The following is a 15031-nucleotide window of genomic DNA, read 5'->3' as shown; positions in this document are numbered from 1 at the left end:
TTTCCCATTCGCCAGAACCCTTTGGGCTATTCCTTTTCTCTTGCTAGAATTATAAGTTGATTCAAGTCAAGAAGCAACTTTTATCATCCAAGTCTAGCTGAATTCTATGTATCTGCGAGTATGTACGCTATAAACTCGTCTTCCCCCTCGACTCATATCCAATCAGCAAAACCACCAGCCCAGCAACGACAAACAAACCCCCGCTCACATACACCGGCACACTGGTCTTCAGATCGGCGACGAGCGCGATCACCGGCGCCAGGATCCCGCCCACCCGATTCGCTGCCGCGGTCAATGCATTCCCCGTTCCCCGGTCCTTGGTCAGGAACATCTCGGGCGTGTACGCATAGAGGACCGCGTAGAGAATACTACTGGTGAAGCTATAGGCGCAGTTCCAACCCAGCAGGGCAGAAGACGACATGGCCGTTGTAGAGGCTAGCAGGAACGCACCCGTCAGCACGGCGGATGAGCTGATGGCGCCCCGCCGGCCGAGGTAGGGTATCTCGACTAGCACGCCGCCGACCAGGGAGCCAGGTAGGCCTGCCGCGGCGATGATTAGCGAGTTCCGGTAGGTCAGAGCCGTCGAGCCATCGCCAAATTCGGCGCCCTTGGTCTGCTGGATGTAGGGCAGGAAGGCGTTGTAGAGGGGAAAGCCAAGGCCGATAAGGCCCCAAACGACGATAAGGAGCGAGGTGGACCAGGCGCGGCGGGGGGTATCAAAGAGGGCTCGGATGTGACCAAGAGTCAGATGATCCAGTCGTTGGCGGATGAGGACGTTTGTCCCGGTAGTAGTGGCCTGGTCTGCGGTGGTTGCAGGGGTGATGAGGTCGTCCACGGACAAGGTGGCAGAGGTGCCATTCCGGCGGGCGACTTCGTGGACGACGGCCACAGCGTCTTCGTAGCGGCCTTTGCCCATTAGAAACTTGGGCGATTCATACAAGGTGAAACAAATCCAGCGGACGAGGCACATGACAAGGGCTATCCCGCCCATGGCGATGAGGAAGTACCGCCAGCCCATGTTGTTGGCGCGGGTGCAGGTCTCCTCATTGGGGCAGGTGAGGTTGCCTAGGATCGGCCAGGCGATGAGAGTGGCCAGCAGCTGGGCGAGCGACCAGTGCACAGACAACACGGTGAGGAGATACTGGTGCGAGCCCGGGAGGAACTCGAGGAAGATGGCCGAGTCGACGGGGAGGTTCCCGCCCACGCCGGTGGACCACAGCGCGGTGAAGACGCATACCGCCGCGAAGGTGGGCGACGCGGCTGCCACGAGCCCGAATACTGCGGTCAGGCCGATGGTCAGATTGAAGGCCCAGCGGCGGCCGAAGATGTCGCAACCGAAGCCCCAGAATAGGGCGCCAATTAGCAGGCCGATGTTCTGGGCTAGAGTCAGGAATGGCGGATTGGAGATGTGGAATTCCGATGTAACAGGGCCCAGGATGAGCGAGGTCGCGATCGGCCAGAGATTGTCGCTTGCCCAGCCAAAACCTATGACGATAAAGAGTTGCCATTGATAGGCGCCCATGCCAATACCCTGGATGGCGGTGTTGAGTGTCGCGGCGTTGAGCCGGTAATCAGTGAGTTTGTTTTGATCGTCTGCCATTTTGATTCACCAGGTGAATTTGATGAATTTAATGGATTGAATATGATGGCGAAGAAGAAGAAGAAAAAGATGAAGACTGATGGACATTTTCTGCACGATGGATGAAGATTTTCAGCCCCGCGTCAAATACGAATGACGTGATTGGAGCCTTGTCTGAGATCAACAAACCTCTGAATTAGCAGATATGCTTGCTCTAGTGTACTTTATATCGCCATTTCATGTTAATATGATACCACGGAGAAAAAGAAGGGAGAGGGAGGGCCTAGGGGTTTAGAGTATTTCAGTAATCCGCGGTCCATATGGCTCAGGGAGCCCTGAGTAGACAACTTAGGAGTGTAGATCTTAGAGTAGAACTCTGTGGTCCTAAGAAGCTCTATGAAAGGGGCCTCAGGCAACTACGTGAGTGCTACCTCCCTCAACTAAGTATAGGTGGCGGGTAGTACCCTGCCTTTATCTCATGCAGCCTGGACCAGGAAAGGGCCTGGTTAAACCAATCAGCTACCTTCTCGTGGTGGCCCTGTTTTGACTAAAATCTGATGGTGGTCTGGGGGGTCCAACAAACACTGTGAGGGGGATAGGCTCTCTGAATAAACTCTTAGGAGAGAGCTCCAGCGTCTTGTATGTGTGCCAGGGGGCAGCACCCTGGGTGATTCTTGACAGCCAGTTGCTCACGTGTCACTGGAATCTGCCATCCAACATGGTGGAGCCGATGAAATGACGAAACAAGAAAAAGAAGCTCTATGAAATCCTTAGACTTGAGGGACTGGAGGTACTTGGTAGTTAATATCCCCCTGTCTGCCTGAGGGCAGCTAGGTGGTCTGGTGGCAAGGCCGCTGCTATCCAGCCCTCTCAATACTACAGTGAATCGTCAACACCTCCAGTGAGACCTAGTATCTACCAGGAAAATAAGGTACTCTGGAACAGATGCCATGGACATTTCACACTAGCTAAACATACGAATCTTCATCTCTCCAACCGTCTTGCATCCTCTATCAGCCTTTCCAAGACATACATGATCTCAGAAGGTATATCCAACTCAGCGCATCTGTCTTTCAAACCAAACCCGCCAATATCACGTCTCAATCACCATAACTTCGAGGAAGGAGTCTACACCAACTGTTAGCTAACTGAACAGCGAATTACAACGGGCCTGAAATACAGCAGAAGGAGTAGCCGACGACATGGAGGATGCCAGGGCCATAGACGACGGCAATACGCGCTGGACGAACCGAGCTGGGTGACTTGGTGCATGGACCGAGATTGGGGTGGAGGGGGCCGCCAGGATCGAGCTGGAAGATGCTGAGAACGGTGCCATAGGTGTCAATTTTGCAGAGACTATGGCCAGAAGGGTGAGAGTAGTTGTGATGAGAGTTGTGGAGTGCATTGTGAGTACTATCTATGAGAGTCTTAAGAGAGGGGGATATTGAAGTGATATTGACTGGTGGCGAGGATTGGAGGGGGCTCGCAATCCATTTATATGTGCTGAATGATAACTACAGGCAGTATTTTGTTGTTGATCATGATGTGGATGTCTGGCCATATAAGACAGTGTCGTACTTGTCCTTCGAGTTATGTGCAGCAGTGTGGACTGTTGTTGATGATCTATGTCTTGCGGATATATCGATCAACATCGTGTTTCGTGTTTGCATCAGAAGTGGGTTTCTGGCTGTAGATTGATTATACATCTTTCAGATATAGCTTAACATGATCAACGTTGCTGCGTACAATTGCGTGTGTCTAAGCAAGGGTCATGATCGCCCTTGCATTGTGAGATCAACAACTTCTGACCGCAGATCGTGGTGAGTATATAGTCGTCAAAAATGTACGATTCATGCTTTGCCAGTACGTATGTACACAATTTCCATGAAGGTCGAACCCACCATACGGACTTTTGTACGAAACATGCTATATACAACTCAGCAGCTAAGGCTGAACCTTTGCCAGATGACTTCGGACAGGCATGTTCCGACCTCTTGAAGGATCCGGAAATCCCTCCACCTTGACATCCTTACGGAAGAGCAGACAATGCGTCGACCCTCCAAAGTGGAACATACCGAGCTGGTCGCCCTTTTTCAGACGCTGACCCTCCTTGACTGTGATCTCGCATGTGGAAACCTCGCACATACCAATACCCATGAAGCACATAAGGCCGATGGCCGGGTGATCTGCCTCTATGAAGATCAGTGCTCTCGTCGCCGTGGCGCTGTTATACTCCTGGGCGGTGACCTGGCCGGCCAGGTCGATCTGATGGGGCGACGGATCCCCTACTCCCTCAAACAACGGCTCGGAGTAGTAGGTCCCTTCAACGACATATGCTTTCACCACCTTGCCGCTAACAGGCGAATGCCAGCGGTGGTAGCTCAGTGCGCTCAAGAACGCTTGGTAGACAGTTCCGCCGACAAATTGCGGCGTGAACTCGTCGTGGTTCAGCATATCGCGGACTGAGTAGGGTTGCTCTTTGATCCAGAACTTGTCTCGCTCTTTGACGTTGTGAGCCACCTTGTAGGGCTGCGCCTCGCATGCGTTTGCGATGACGGTGTCATCCTCAGGTGACGCGACGGGTCTCACGCCCTCGCGGAAGACACGAGTGAAGTAGTCGTCCCACGATTTGAATCCGTGGTACTTTACGGAAGGGTCGCAAACGTACAGATCCTCGAAGGAATGGCTGGTCTCGCCAACGTTACCGACCTCCTCCAGATCGGATCTGGCCGTGGAGCCGAACCAGCCGCTGGAAGTGTCGTTGAGGACCGAGGCAGACTCGGGAGACTTGAGGTAGTCTCCCCACGCATTGAGGACCTTCTTGATCATCCTGTTGATTTCGGGATCCAGATACGCGGCGTAGCCGCTAGGCGTACCCATGCTCCAGTCCAACACTGCATTGATCGGGAGACCAACGAGACCAACGCGATGAGAAAAATCGTTCCAGCTAGGCGCAGTGGTCAGAAGGTAGTTCAAAACTTGCAGGAGGTGGTGGTAGTCGCGGATCTGAGCGCAGCCTGTCGGATCGGTACTGTATGGTCGTTTGTGAGGGATCTCGGCGAACATGGCGGAGATGAGCAAGTAGACGCGGGAATTCGATTCGATCAGTTCTTTGAATTCTTGCAGAACGGGGTGCAATTCATGGGACTTGTGCTTGTCGACGTGAGTGATGACTCCGCCCAGCCATTCCTGGTGGGCAGCGTGGCTCGAGGGCATCCATTTTCCAACGCTGGTTTGTCAGTTCACAGCTGCTTAGCCAACTGATGATGCGAATGCTCACTGATGCAGCTTTGGAGTATCATGATCGTGCTTGTTGCCCATGGTATCACTAATCTAGGAGCGTCTGTTGTGCAGTAGAAATCGGAAATACAGTCTCTTGGCAGATTGAATGATTGTTCTAGTGGATGAGAATGTGCTGAGATCGAAAGAAGTGTGTGTGTTGACGAAGCTGGGTTTATATGGTGACAGGAGGGTGATGTCATAGTGATAGAGTTAATTATGGAGAGAAACAAGCATGGCCAAGCTATGACCTAAAGTAGTGGTACTATTCTGTACTGTGGTGGGAGATAATGCAAACAGTGCAAACAGGGCTGACTCATCCATACTTGTGCTCTTATGAAATTATAACCTTTCCATATTCTGATTATCCTCTATTATGTATCTAACTACTATAATTAATATTATTAGAATACTAGCAGAATTATTATTTCCCTACTATATACTATATTTTAGTGACTAGTGCTAGGCTAAGTGAAGTCTAGGTAGTTTCTTCTTATTAGTTTTTATATTTATTTAGCTATAGATCCTTAGTTATATACTAAAGGGAGATTTACAGAGAGCTATTTATTAATTATTATATTTAAGTTTATTATAGAATTATTCTATCTAAGTTTCTACTAATCTAGTCTTTGTTACAGCACTAATGAAGCCACAGCAAGGTAAGGCAGATGTGGTGGGCAGAATAATAAGATAATAATAACTAATCATCACCTAGATCACATGACTAATATAGTATATAAATAGTATGCTAAGACTATTAAATATAGTATATAAATATACCACCTATATACTATTTACCTACCTATATATCTACTAAATAAGAGGAACTCTAGATATATAAGGATACTTATTACTATTATATCTAAAGATCTTAGTTTAGTTCTTTATATTTAATATAAATAACTTACTTAAGTATAAGTTTACTAGTCTAATTTATTAGTTACTCTCTTATTATTAAGAATATATTCTTAATAGGCCTTACTTCTATCTTTACTATTTATTAATCTTATATTATCTTTAGATTATCCTTAATCTTAGATTAGATTATTATATTATATATTACTATATATCTAGATTAGTATATAGAAGGCTACCACAGAGGGTAGGCCCTAGGTAAGTATTAGATATAGTCTAGGGACTATATTACTCTACTCCTAAAGTCATTAACTAGAAAAGGAACAGTAAAGACAGATCCCAGGGTGTGATAGTCTTCTTCTATTAATTCTTATTCTAAAAACTATTAAAATCTATCTACAACTTCCCTCGTATACTATTAATTTGTTAAAAATAGATCTCTTTTTATTAATCTATCTAGGAGTCTAGCTAGCATAGTTAGTACCTAGAAGTAAGATAGTAGAGCCTAAGGTAATAATTACTAATTTAGTATCCCTTCTAAAATCTACTCTAGAGTAGACTATATATTATAACCTCCTTCCTATTAAGATAGAGGGCAGTAAATTTACTAGTAAAGAAAGTATATTAGAGTAGCTATAAACTACTACTACTAATTATTTATTTATACTATTAGTTTCTAATTATAAAGATTCTAAATTTATCCCTTAACTATTATCAGTATATAAGAGTCTATAGATATTATTATTATTAAATACTTAACTATAGTTAATACTATAAGAGGATTACTTACTAAGAGTAAGTATATACTATATAGCTATATTAAGTTAACCTACTTTCTCTAGAAGGCCTAGAGAGGATATAGACCTATATATTAATTAATATAGGTTTATATAGGCAGGAGTTAACTTAAATCTAGAAGATAGAAAACTAGTAATAGCTATAATACTCTTTATTAGGTTATAGAATACTACTTTATAATTTAGATAAACCCTTAAGAAAGATAATTAATAAGATTAGGAAAAATTAGCTAAGCACCTCTAAACCTACTTCCCTAAATAAGAGTAAGATAACTATACCTAGAATACTATTATAAAGCTTTTAGAGTTAAAGTAAGGATAGAAAGGGCTATATAAGTATATTAATAAGGTTTAAGAGCTTATAATAGTAATACTAAATAAATAGGACTAGACTATTACTTTTATATTTATAAGGGGTATTACAGATATAACTATATAGAAAGTATTAAATATATATATTTAGATTTAGAAGGTGTTATCTAAGCTAGTAAAACTTAAAGATATAATATAGCTAGTAAAGGCCTATAAAGATAATAAGACTAATTAAATTATATAAGATATTACTACTTCTAGGTTAAAAGATGAGCTTTTTACTAATATACTAAATAATTAGAATAAAGTTATTAAAATATTAGCAGACTAGCTAGTAAGATTTAATATATTATATTAGCTACTAACTATAAACCATCTACTATAGTAACCATAGGGTATGGGTTAGAGAGTATATTTTAAGTATAGCTAGGTTAGATATATTATACCTAGCTATACTAACCTTCTATTACCTATAGAAGAATAGTAACAGCTTTAGTAGGAGATTATAAACTAATTCTAAGAATAAGGTTAGAACTATTTCTAACTAGCTATAATATTCTATAGTGCTCCTAAGTCTTCTTAGCCTATTAAACCTTAGGATAGAGTATTTAGATTAGACTTAAGGTATTAGATAGAACTAGTTAGTAGTACTATATTAGCTACTATTACTATAATAGAACTAAGCTATTTAGTATATATCTACTTTATTAACTTAGAAGATAAATCTATCTAGGATTAGGACGATATTAATTATATTAATACTATCCTATTAGGCTTAATAGCTCTTATTAATATTAGAATCTCTTAATCTATAAATACCCTAATTAAGTTATAGTAGGTATATACCTTTAGAGAGAATAGTAAGAAGTATATAAGAGTAGAAATAGAGTTAGATAGTATTAAGGAAACTCTTTAGGTCCATATCTAAAAGCCTTAGGAGAAATAATATATAAGGGGTCTAGAGGATAACCTACTAGATCTTAGATATATTATTAATAGTACTTAAGTTAATATTAGTCTAGTATAGCTTATAGATATTATACTAGTAGTAGGAGTTAAACTTATAAAATTAATATATCTAACTCCTATAGAAAAGAAATAAAAGGTAGTAAAGAGAGTATATATCTACTACCTTAGATATCTATCCTAAGCTAATAATATATCTAATAATAGTCCTTAGTATAAGGACTTAAATACTACTAACCTCTTCTATACCACCATAAATCTATAAGTAATAACTAAAGATAATAAGTTATATATAATTATCTATAAGGCTATGCTTATAGATAATAGCTTAGAGGGAAACTTAGTTACCTGCTATATTATTAATATATTATAGGTAGGCTGGCTGTTGGGAAGGGAAGGGAATTCCCATGGGAGTCCTATGGCTAGTTCTCTTCCCTTTTTACCCTTAGTAGTGGGAATCCCATCCTAACCCCTTAGATAAATGGGATTCCCGATTCCCATTTCCCTATCCCTTAGATATATGGGATTCCCTAATTAATATAGGAATCCTATATTAATTTCCCATCCCATTCCTACTAAAGGATTAGGGATCCTATCCTATCTTGATAAGAATAGGAAATCTCATGGGAATTCTAAAATGGGATAGGAAATTAATATGGGATACCCATTTCCTAATAGGAAGGGATTTCCCATGGGATTTCCCTTCCCTACAGCCAGCCTAATTATAGGTAAGGATAGTACCTATTAATATCTACTATAAAGTAGCTACAGGCTATAATTTCTAACTAAATACTATTATATAGTTATAAGTATTAATTAATAAGGTTAGCTAAATTATAGCTATAATAGTTATAGATAGGAACCCTGGCTACTCTGTACTCCTAGGAAGATATTAGATATCCTCTATAGGAATACTAGGTAACTATAAGCATAGAACCTATATAATTAAAGATGTAGTAGGTAATATAAGGGAGGTTATAAAGACCTACTAAACCACTATTATTAAAGAGATTAAGGAAGCCTATGTCTAGACCTAAGCTATTAGATATATTAAGTTAAAAACCTAATATATGCTTCATCCTCTACCTAATCCTATTAAAATCTAGATAACCCTAATATAGAAGGTGAATCTGAGTTGCTCTAAATTATTAGAGAAGTAATAGAGGAAGATATCTATAAGGCTAATTCATCTAATTAGAGAAACTAGTATAGCCTACTATCTAACCCTCTATAGTGGCTATATAGCAGAAGTAAAATAAGAAGCAAGGGCATATAAGAGAGATATTAATAACTATAATTCCCTATCTTTTAGTAGAATATTATAGTAATTAATAAGAAAGTATAGGATGGAGAAATTATAAAAATAAGAAAAATAGGGAAAATAATAAAATAGAAGAAAATATTATATACAAGACTAGAAGAGAGATAGAGTTAGATAGATTTTATTAGTATTCTTATCTCTCACCTCCTATATCTATAACTACAGCCTTATAGAATATTAATGATGAAATAGAAGAGATAGGGTATCTTAGATTCCCTATAATAATATAACCTACTAATTTCTACTAAGGACTTACTAAGGACTACTATAAGGTATAGTAGTGGATGTAGAAGAACTCCTACCTTTTAGGATTACTAGTAATAAAGTATTCTCTAGAGTAGCTAATAATAGTAAATCTACTCTATACCTAGTATAATTTATTTATTAAATATATTACTAATATACCACCTACTAGACTTATTAAATACTAGATCCTAATCTTTCCTTAGGCTATCCTAAGAGCTGTAAGACTTCCCCTCTATACTAAGAAAGAAAAGTTATAATAGGTAGAAAACTTACTAAAGATAATTAATACTAGGATTATAATTAAATATATCTTACCCTAGAGCACCTATATAAAATTTCTAAGAAAGCCTTTAGGAAAGCTTTATATAGTATATAATTTTATGCTAATTAATACTATAACTATTAAGATAAATTACCTACTCTACTATATTAAGCCTATTATCTCTAACCTATTAAAATAGAGATAGAAGGTATTCTTTAAAGTTAATGCTGCTAATAGTTACTAGGCTATACTACTAGTAACTAAGTATTTATTTAAAATAGGTTTTAATTTAATCCTAGGGTAGTATTACTACTTATAGATAGGCTAGGGCTTAATAGGTACTCCTAGAACTTACTTAAAGCTAAAGGATCTAGCTATAGGCCTAATTCCTAAACCCTACCCTAAACCAGCTCTTACTATATTATAGGAGGTCAGATTTAAATAATTTATAGATAATAATACTAGGGTAGTATATAATATAACTAATATAATAAACTTTCTTTATAACCACTATTTTCCCTAACTTATATAGGCTAGATTAACTCTAAATCCTGCTAAGAGCACCTTCTTTACCCTAGATATAGAAATCCTAGGCTACTAATATATAAGGATAGGGCTAAGACCCTCTATAAGTAAGCTTATAGTATTATAGAACTAGCCTAAGCTAATAAATAAAGAGGAGCTTATAAGATTTATATATATACTACTATTTCTAAAGGTTTATATCCTAGGAAGAGTGGATTATACCTTAATATTAAAGAAAGTATTAAGATATAGTAGAAAGGGTAAAGATAAGTAGTTAGAAGTATTTAAGTAGGGTAAGTAATAATAATATATCTTCTATAAGCTATAGTACTATATCCTAGATGTAAAGTTCTTAGGAGGAGACCCTATAAAATAATATTATCTTAGTACTAATACTTTAAACTAAGGTCTAGGTAGAGTTTTATTCTAACTATTAAACTACTTTACTAGAATAAAAGTATCCTAGAAGACTTAAGTAGATAAGGTGTTAAGGGCTACAGTAAACTGCAACACCACTGTGTGCAGCTAACACCAACAGTGTGGAGGGTTTAGACCTATTAGATTACATAACCTACTATATATATCTCTGTAATTAGCTAAGTATTCTATAGCTTAGTAATTAGTTCTTCTTACTTAGGTAATATATAGATATCTACTCCCTTCACACTAATCTTACTAGTTAATATTAACTCCTAGTAGCTAATCTTATAGTTCTAATCACTCTTAAAAATCTAATTAGCCTATTAGGATACTATAAGATAATAGTTAATACTAGATCTTCTTCTAGAACCCTAAATCCATATAGTAAATCTACTTCTATAGCAGAAAGAATAATTCCTATCTATAAAGAACTAACTAATCTTATAGAATCTATAGCTAAATAACTAGATAATAGTTATAATAGCATTCACCTACTATATATAAATAACTAATCTACCCCTAAAAGGGCAGAAAGGGCAAATACCCCTACTAAATTAGAAGCCTAATATATAGAAAAGGGGAAGTAACTAATAAGCACTACCCCTAATAAGGATAATAAGATTACTTATAAGCTTCTAGAAAGAGAACACTAGCTTAAGTAAAAGCTTAGGTAAGTAGAAATTAGGAGATATATCTAGGAGATAGAAATTTAATTATAAGAAAACTATAATAAAGATTCTATATCTATACTACATCAGGAGGTGGATAACCTTATTAGATAGGAAGTAGGGAATACTAGACTACTATTAGAGCTAACTATAGAAATTAAGAGAAAGATTATAAGACTAGAAAGACTATAAAAGCTAGTAAATATTAAGTAATTTACTATATATTCTATATAGGAATATATTACCTTCTTTAACTACCTAGAGGTATACTTTAAAGAATACCTAGATTAGTTTAAGAATAAAGAAAACTATATCTATATAGTCTTAGCCTAGCTTATAGATATATACTATAATAAATAATAGACTTATAAGGCTAAGCTTACTAAAACACCTAGATAGTTAGACTTTTAAGACTTCTACTTATATCTAGTTTCTGTGCTAGAATAACTCTATAAGGAAGTAGTAGTATAATATTTCTTTACTATCTAGTTAGAATACTAAAGTATATAAGAATTCTTTATATTTATTAATAGAATCCATAGCTAACTAGCTTAACTATTACTAGATTTTATCTATAAAGACTTCCTCTATACCTACATCTTACTAATTATCTAGAGTAAAGCTACTAGATTTACTAACCTATTAGAACTACTAGAGGTATATATCTCTTACCTAGCCACTATCAAAGATAGAATCCCATTATAATAGGATGCCCTATGGAAATAATATAATATTTAATATAATAATTAGCAGAATTCTAAACCCTATAGTGACTGGTTAGGCTATACCAAGGACTATTAGGATATTCATAGTTGTTAAGGATGTGGAGTCTTTGAAGAGTGTAAGGGTAGGGGGTAGGCCAGCAGCCACCCTATATATGCCTTCTTAACTTTGAGGGATTCCAGTCTTCTTTTATTGGGATATTCATAGTCATTAAGGACATAGAGCCTTCAAAGAGTGTAAGAGTAGGGGGTAGGCTAGTAGCTACCCTATATATACCTCCTTAACTTTAAGAGATTCTAGTCTTCTTTTATAATTTAACCTAGGCTAAAGAATAAATATAAGGTCTAACTAACTATATAAATAGTAATAGTAATTACTGGATATTATTATATATCTAATAGACTTCTCTAAAGTTATATATATACTAGTTAATATTATATCCTCCCCTACTTAGATTAAACTTTATCTGCAGAGTTCTTAGTTAGCTATTATTATAGAAAATTTATTAGCACCTAGTAAAGTAATTATATAGATATAACTATTACTAAGATATATTAATTTCTAGATCTAGTATTAGATATTATTATTTCTTTATTAATAATCTATAGAATTAACTAAATTATTCTTTATATTATTATTCTAAAATCACTATGGTAGTGGCTAAGTATATTCTTTATTTAATATATAAGAGGTATAATTAGATTATCTTACTTAGTAATATTAATAAGTAAGTTACCTAAGTAATTAGTAATCTTTAAGTAGTATATAAAGAATTATAGTAAATATTACTATTTATATATATATATATAAATAATTAAATTAATAAAGGTAGAATTAACTAATAAGTATAGATAAATAAGTAAGTATTTACTACTAGTATATATAGTCTAGGTATAAATACCCTTAACTTTTTATACTTATTATATATAATATTTTATAGAATAAGCCTTAATATATTATCCCTTAGCCCTATTACTCTTTATATAGATAAAAGAACTTCTATAATCTCTTTTATTCCTCTCTTATCTTTATCTTATCTAGTTAATTTATAATTATACCCTTTCTAATCCTTCTTTATCTAGCATAGTAATTATAATCCCTAACTATAAGAATATAATTATAGCTATATAGAGAGAAGTCCTCTTTAGTCTAAATAAGATTTAGTTAAGTTTTATAAAGTTATTAGATTGTGATATCGACAGCAGGCATATCAGGGAGGCCATATCAGGTGTGTAATAATATCTAGTAACTAATATCACTATTTATATAGTTAGTTAGACCTTATATTCATTCTTAGCTTAGGTTAAAATATAAAAGATAACTAGAATCCCTTAAAGTAAAGGAGGATATAGGGGGCAGCTACTAGCCTACCTCCTACCCTTATACTCTTTAAAGACTCTATGTCCTTAATAATAATAAATATCCTATCTAGTAGTATATCTAGATTAAGTAAATATATAATATCTAATTCCTAGGAAGGTTTAAAACCCCTTATAAAGGATTAATCTAAATTATAGTAGGTGCTAAAGATATTATTTACTAATCCTTAAAAATATTATTAATAATTTAACTTTAATAAAATCCCTTATATTAATTATCCCTAACTTAATAGAAAATATCTTAGATTAATAAGTTTTTAACCTTCTTAGACTAATCTAGATACCTATAATAGTAATAATTTATTATAGAGATATCCTTATTAACTCTTCCCTATAGTAATATTATAAGTTATAGATATTATAGGCTATTAGAGTCTTTTAAAATAGTAATAGATATAGGATTAATGATTTAACCTTAAAGAAAGATAAATTAGAAGTTATTAAAGTTATTTTAAAGAGTTTAAATAAATATTAATAATTATTAATCTAACTTTTATTTTTAATTAGATATTATTCTTTACTTAATAAAATAGATAATATTAAATCTATATCTTCTAGTATAAAGATCTCTTAAACCTAAGCTACTAATTATAGTAATAGCTTTAAGATAGAGTATATTTAACTTTAATAGTAATTTACTCTTACTATCTAGGGCATAAATAAAGCTACCTAGGCTAAACTAATCTAGCTATATAACTATCTAGTTAAACTTCTCTAGGATTAGTATAACTATCTAGGTTATACCTATCTAGATAAAGCTATAGAAGCTATAACTACTACTTCTAACTCTAATTCTCTTCCTACTATTATCCCTAAGATACTTAAGCTATATTAAAAGGTTTTAAACCTTAAACTAATTCCTATATATAATAATAAGTATAGTAAGGATGCTATAGTAAAGTAACTATAATAAATTAATAAATACTTTTATAATAGGTAGACTCTTATTTAGAAGGAAGCTACTAAACTTAAAAAGATTATAATAATTAAGTATTATTTTATAAACTAAGCTAAAGAGTAATAGAATACTTATAAATAAAAGATTAAATATAATTTAATAATTATTATAATTACTCTAGATACTTTTAAATAGTAGATCTAAGAATACTTTAGAGAAATTAAAGAAGAGAATAAATATTAGAAAAAGTATAAAAAATATATTTAAAAAAATTAAATTATATAATCTTATACTACTTCCCTAATTAAAGCTACTGAATATATTAAATCTAAAATTCTAGATAATATATTAATTTAGAAGTTTATTACTAATTTAAAGCTAGTTCTGTATACTTATTAAGTAAAAGATTATAATAAACTAACTACTTTTAATAATATAGTTAATTATTTTACTAAGTATAAATAGGGAGTGGCCCTATATACTTAAGTATAGTTTTAATTCTTTAGTAAGATTAATAATTACTAGATAGATCTAATAGATATTAATTTAAATACTATTACTACATCTCCTAATTAACTAAAGAAGAGGATATATAAATAGAAAATATAGTATTAAACTAATTAAGCTTACTTTAATTATAGATAGAAAGGCTATAATATTTAAGCTTATATTATACTAAATTAGCTATAATTAAATTATAAAAGTAGTTAGGAAAAGTAATAGACTACTAGATATAAAAATACTAATTAGTTAACTATTATAGGCTTCTAAAGTTAAGGAATATAAAGTATTTAATAATCT

The 15031-nt window shown here is 35.0% G+C and overlaps 2 protein-coding genes across 2 annotated transcripts; both read right to left on the bottom strand.

Moving 5' to 3' along the window:
- Positions 1-127: 127 nt before the first annotated feature.
- Positions 128-1600, bottom strand: Aspvir_008135 (putative sugar transporter; the record flags this gene model as incomplete). Its single annotated transcript, XM_043271311.1, has 1 exon — positions 128-1600. The coding sequence occupies one exon, from the start codon at positions 1598-1600 to the stop codon at positions 128-130; it is 1473 nt and encodes a 490-aa protein (XP_043127246.1).
- A 1923-nt stretch (positions 1601-3523) lies between these two features.
- Positions 3524-4900, bottom strand: Aspvir_008134 (phosphatidylserine decarboxylase family protein; the record flags this gene model as incomplete). Its single annotated transcript, XM_043271310.1, has 2 exons — positions 3524-4808; positions 4860-4900. 2 exons carry the CDS (start codon positions 4898-4900, stop codon positions 3524-3526), a joined length of 1326 nt encoding a protein of 441 aa, XP_043127245.1.
- Between the last annotated feature and the right edge of the window lie 10131 nt (positions 4901-15031).

Source organism: Aspergillus viridinutans (assembly GCF_018404265.1).
Source record: "Aspergillus viridinutans IFM 47045 DNA, scaffold_6, whole genome shotgun sequence".
NCBI classification, from domain to species: domain Eukaryota; kingdom Fungi; phylum Ascomycota; class Eurotiomycetes; order Eurotiales; family Aspergillaceae; genus Aspergillus; species Aspergillus viridinutans.
Note: the sequence above shows the minus strand (reverse complement) of the source record. Positions and strands in the feature narration are given on the sequence as shown.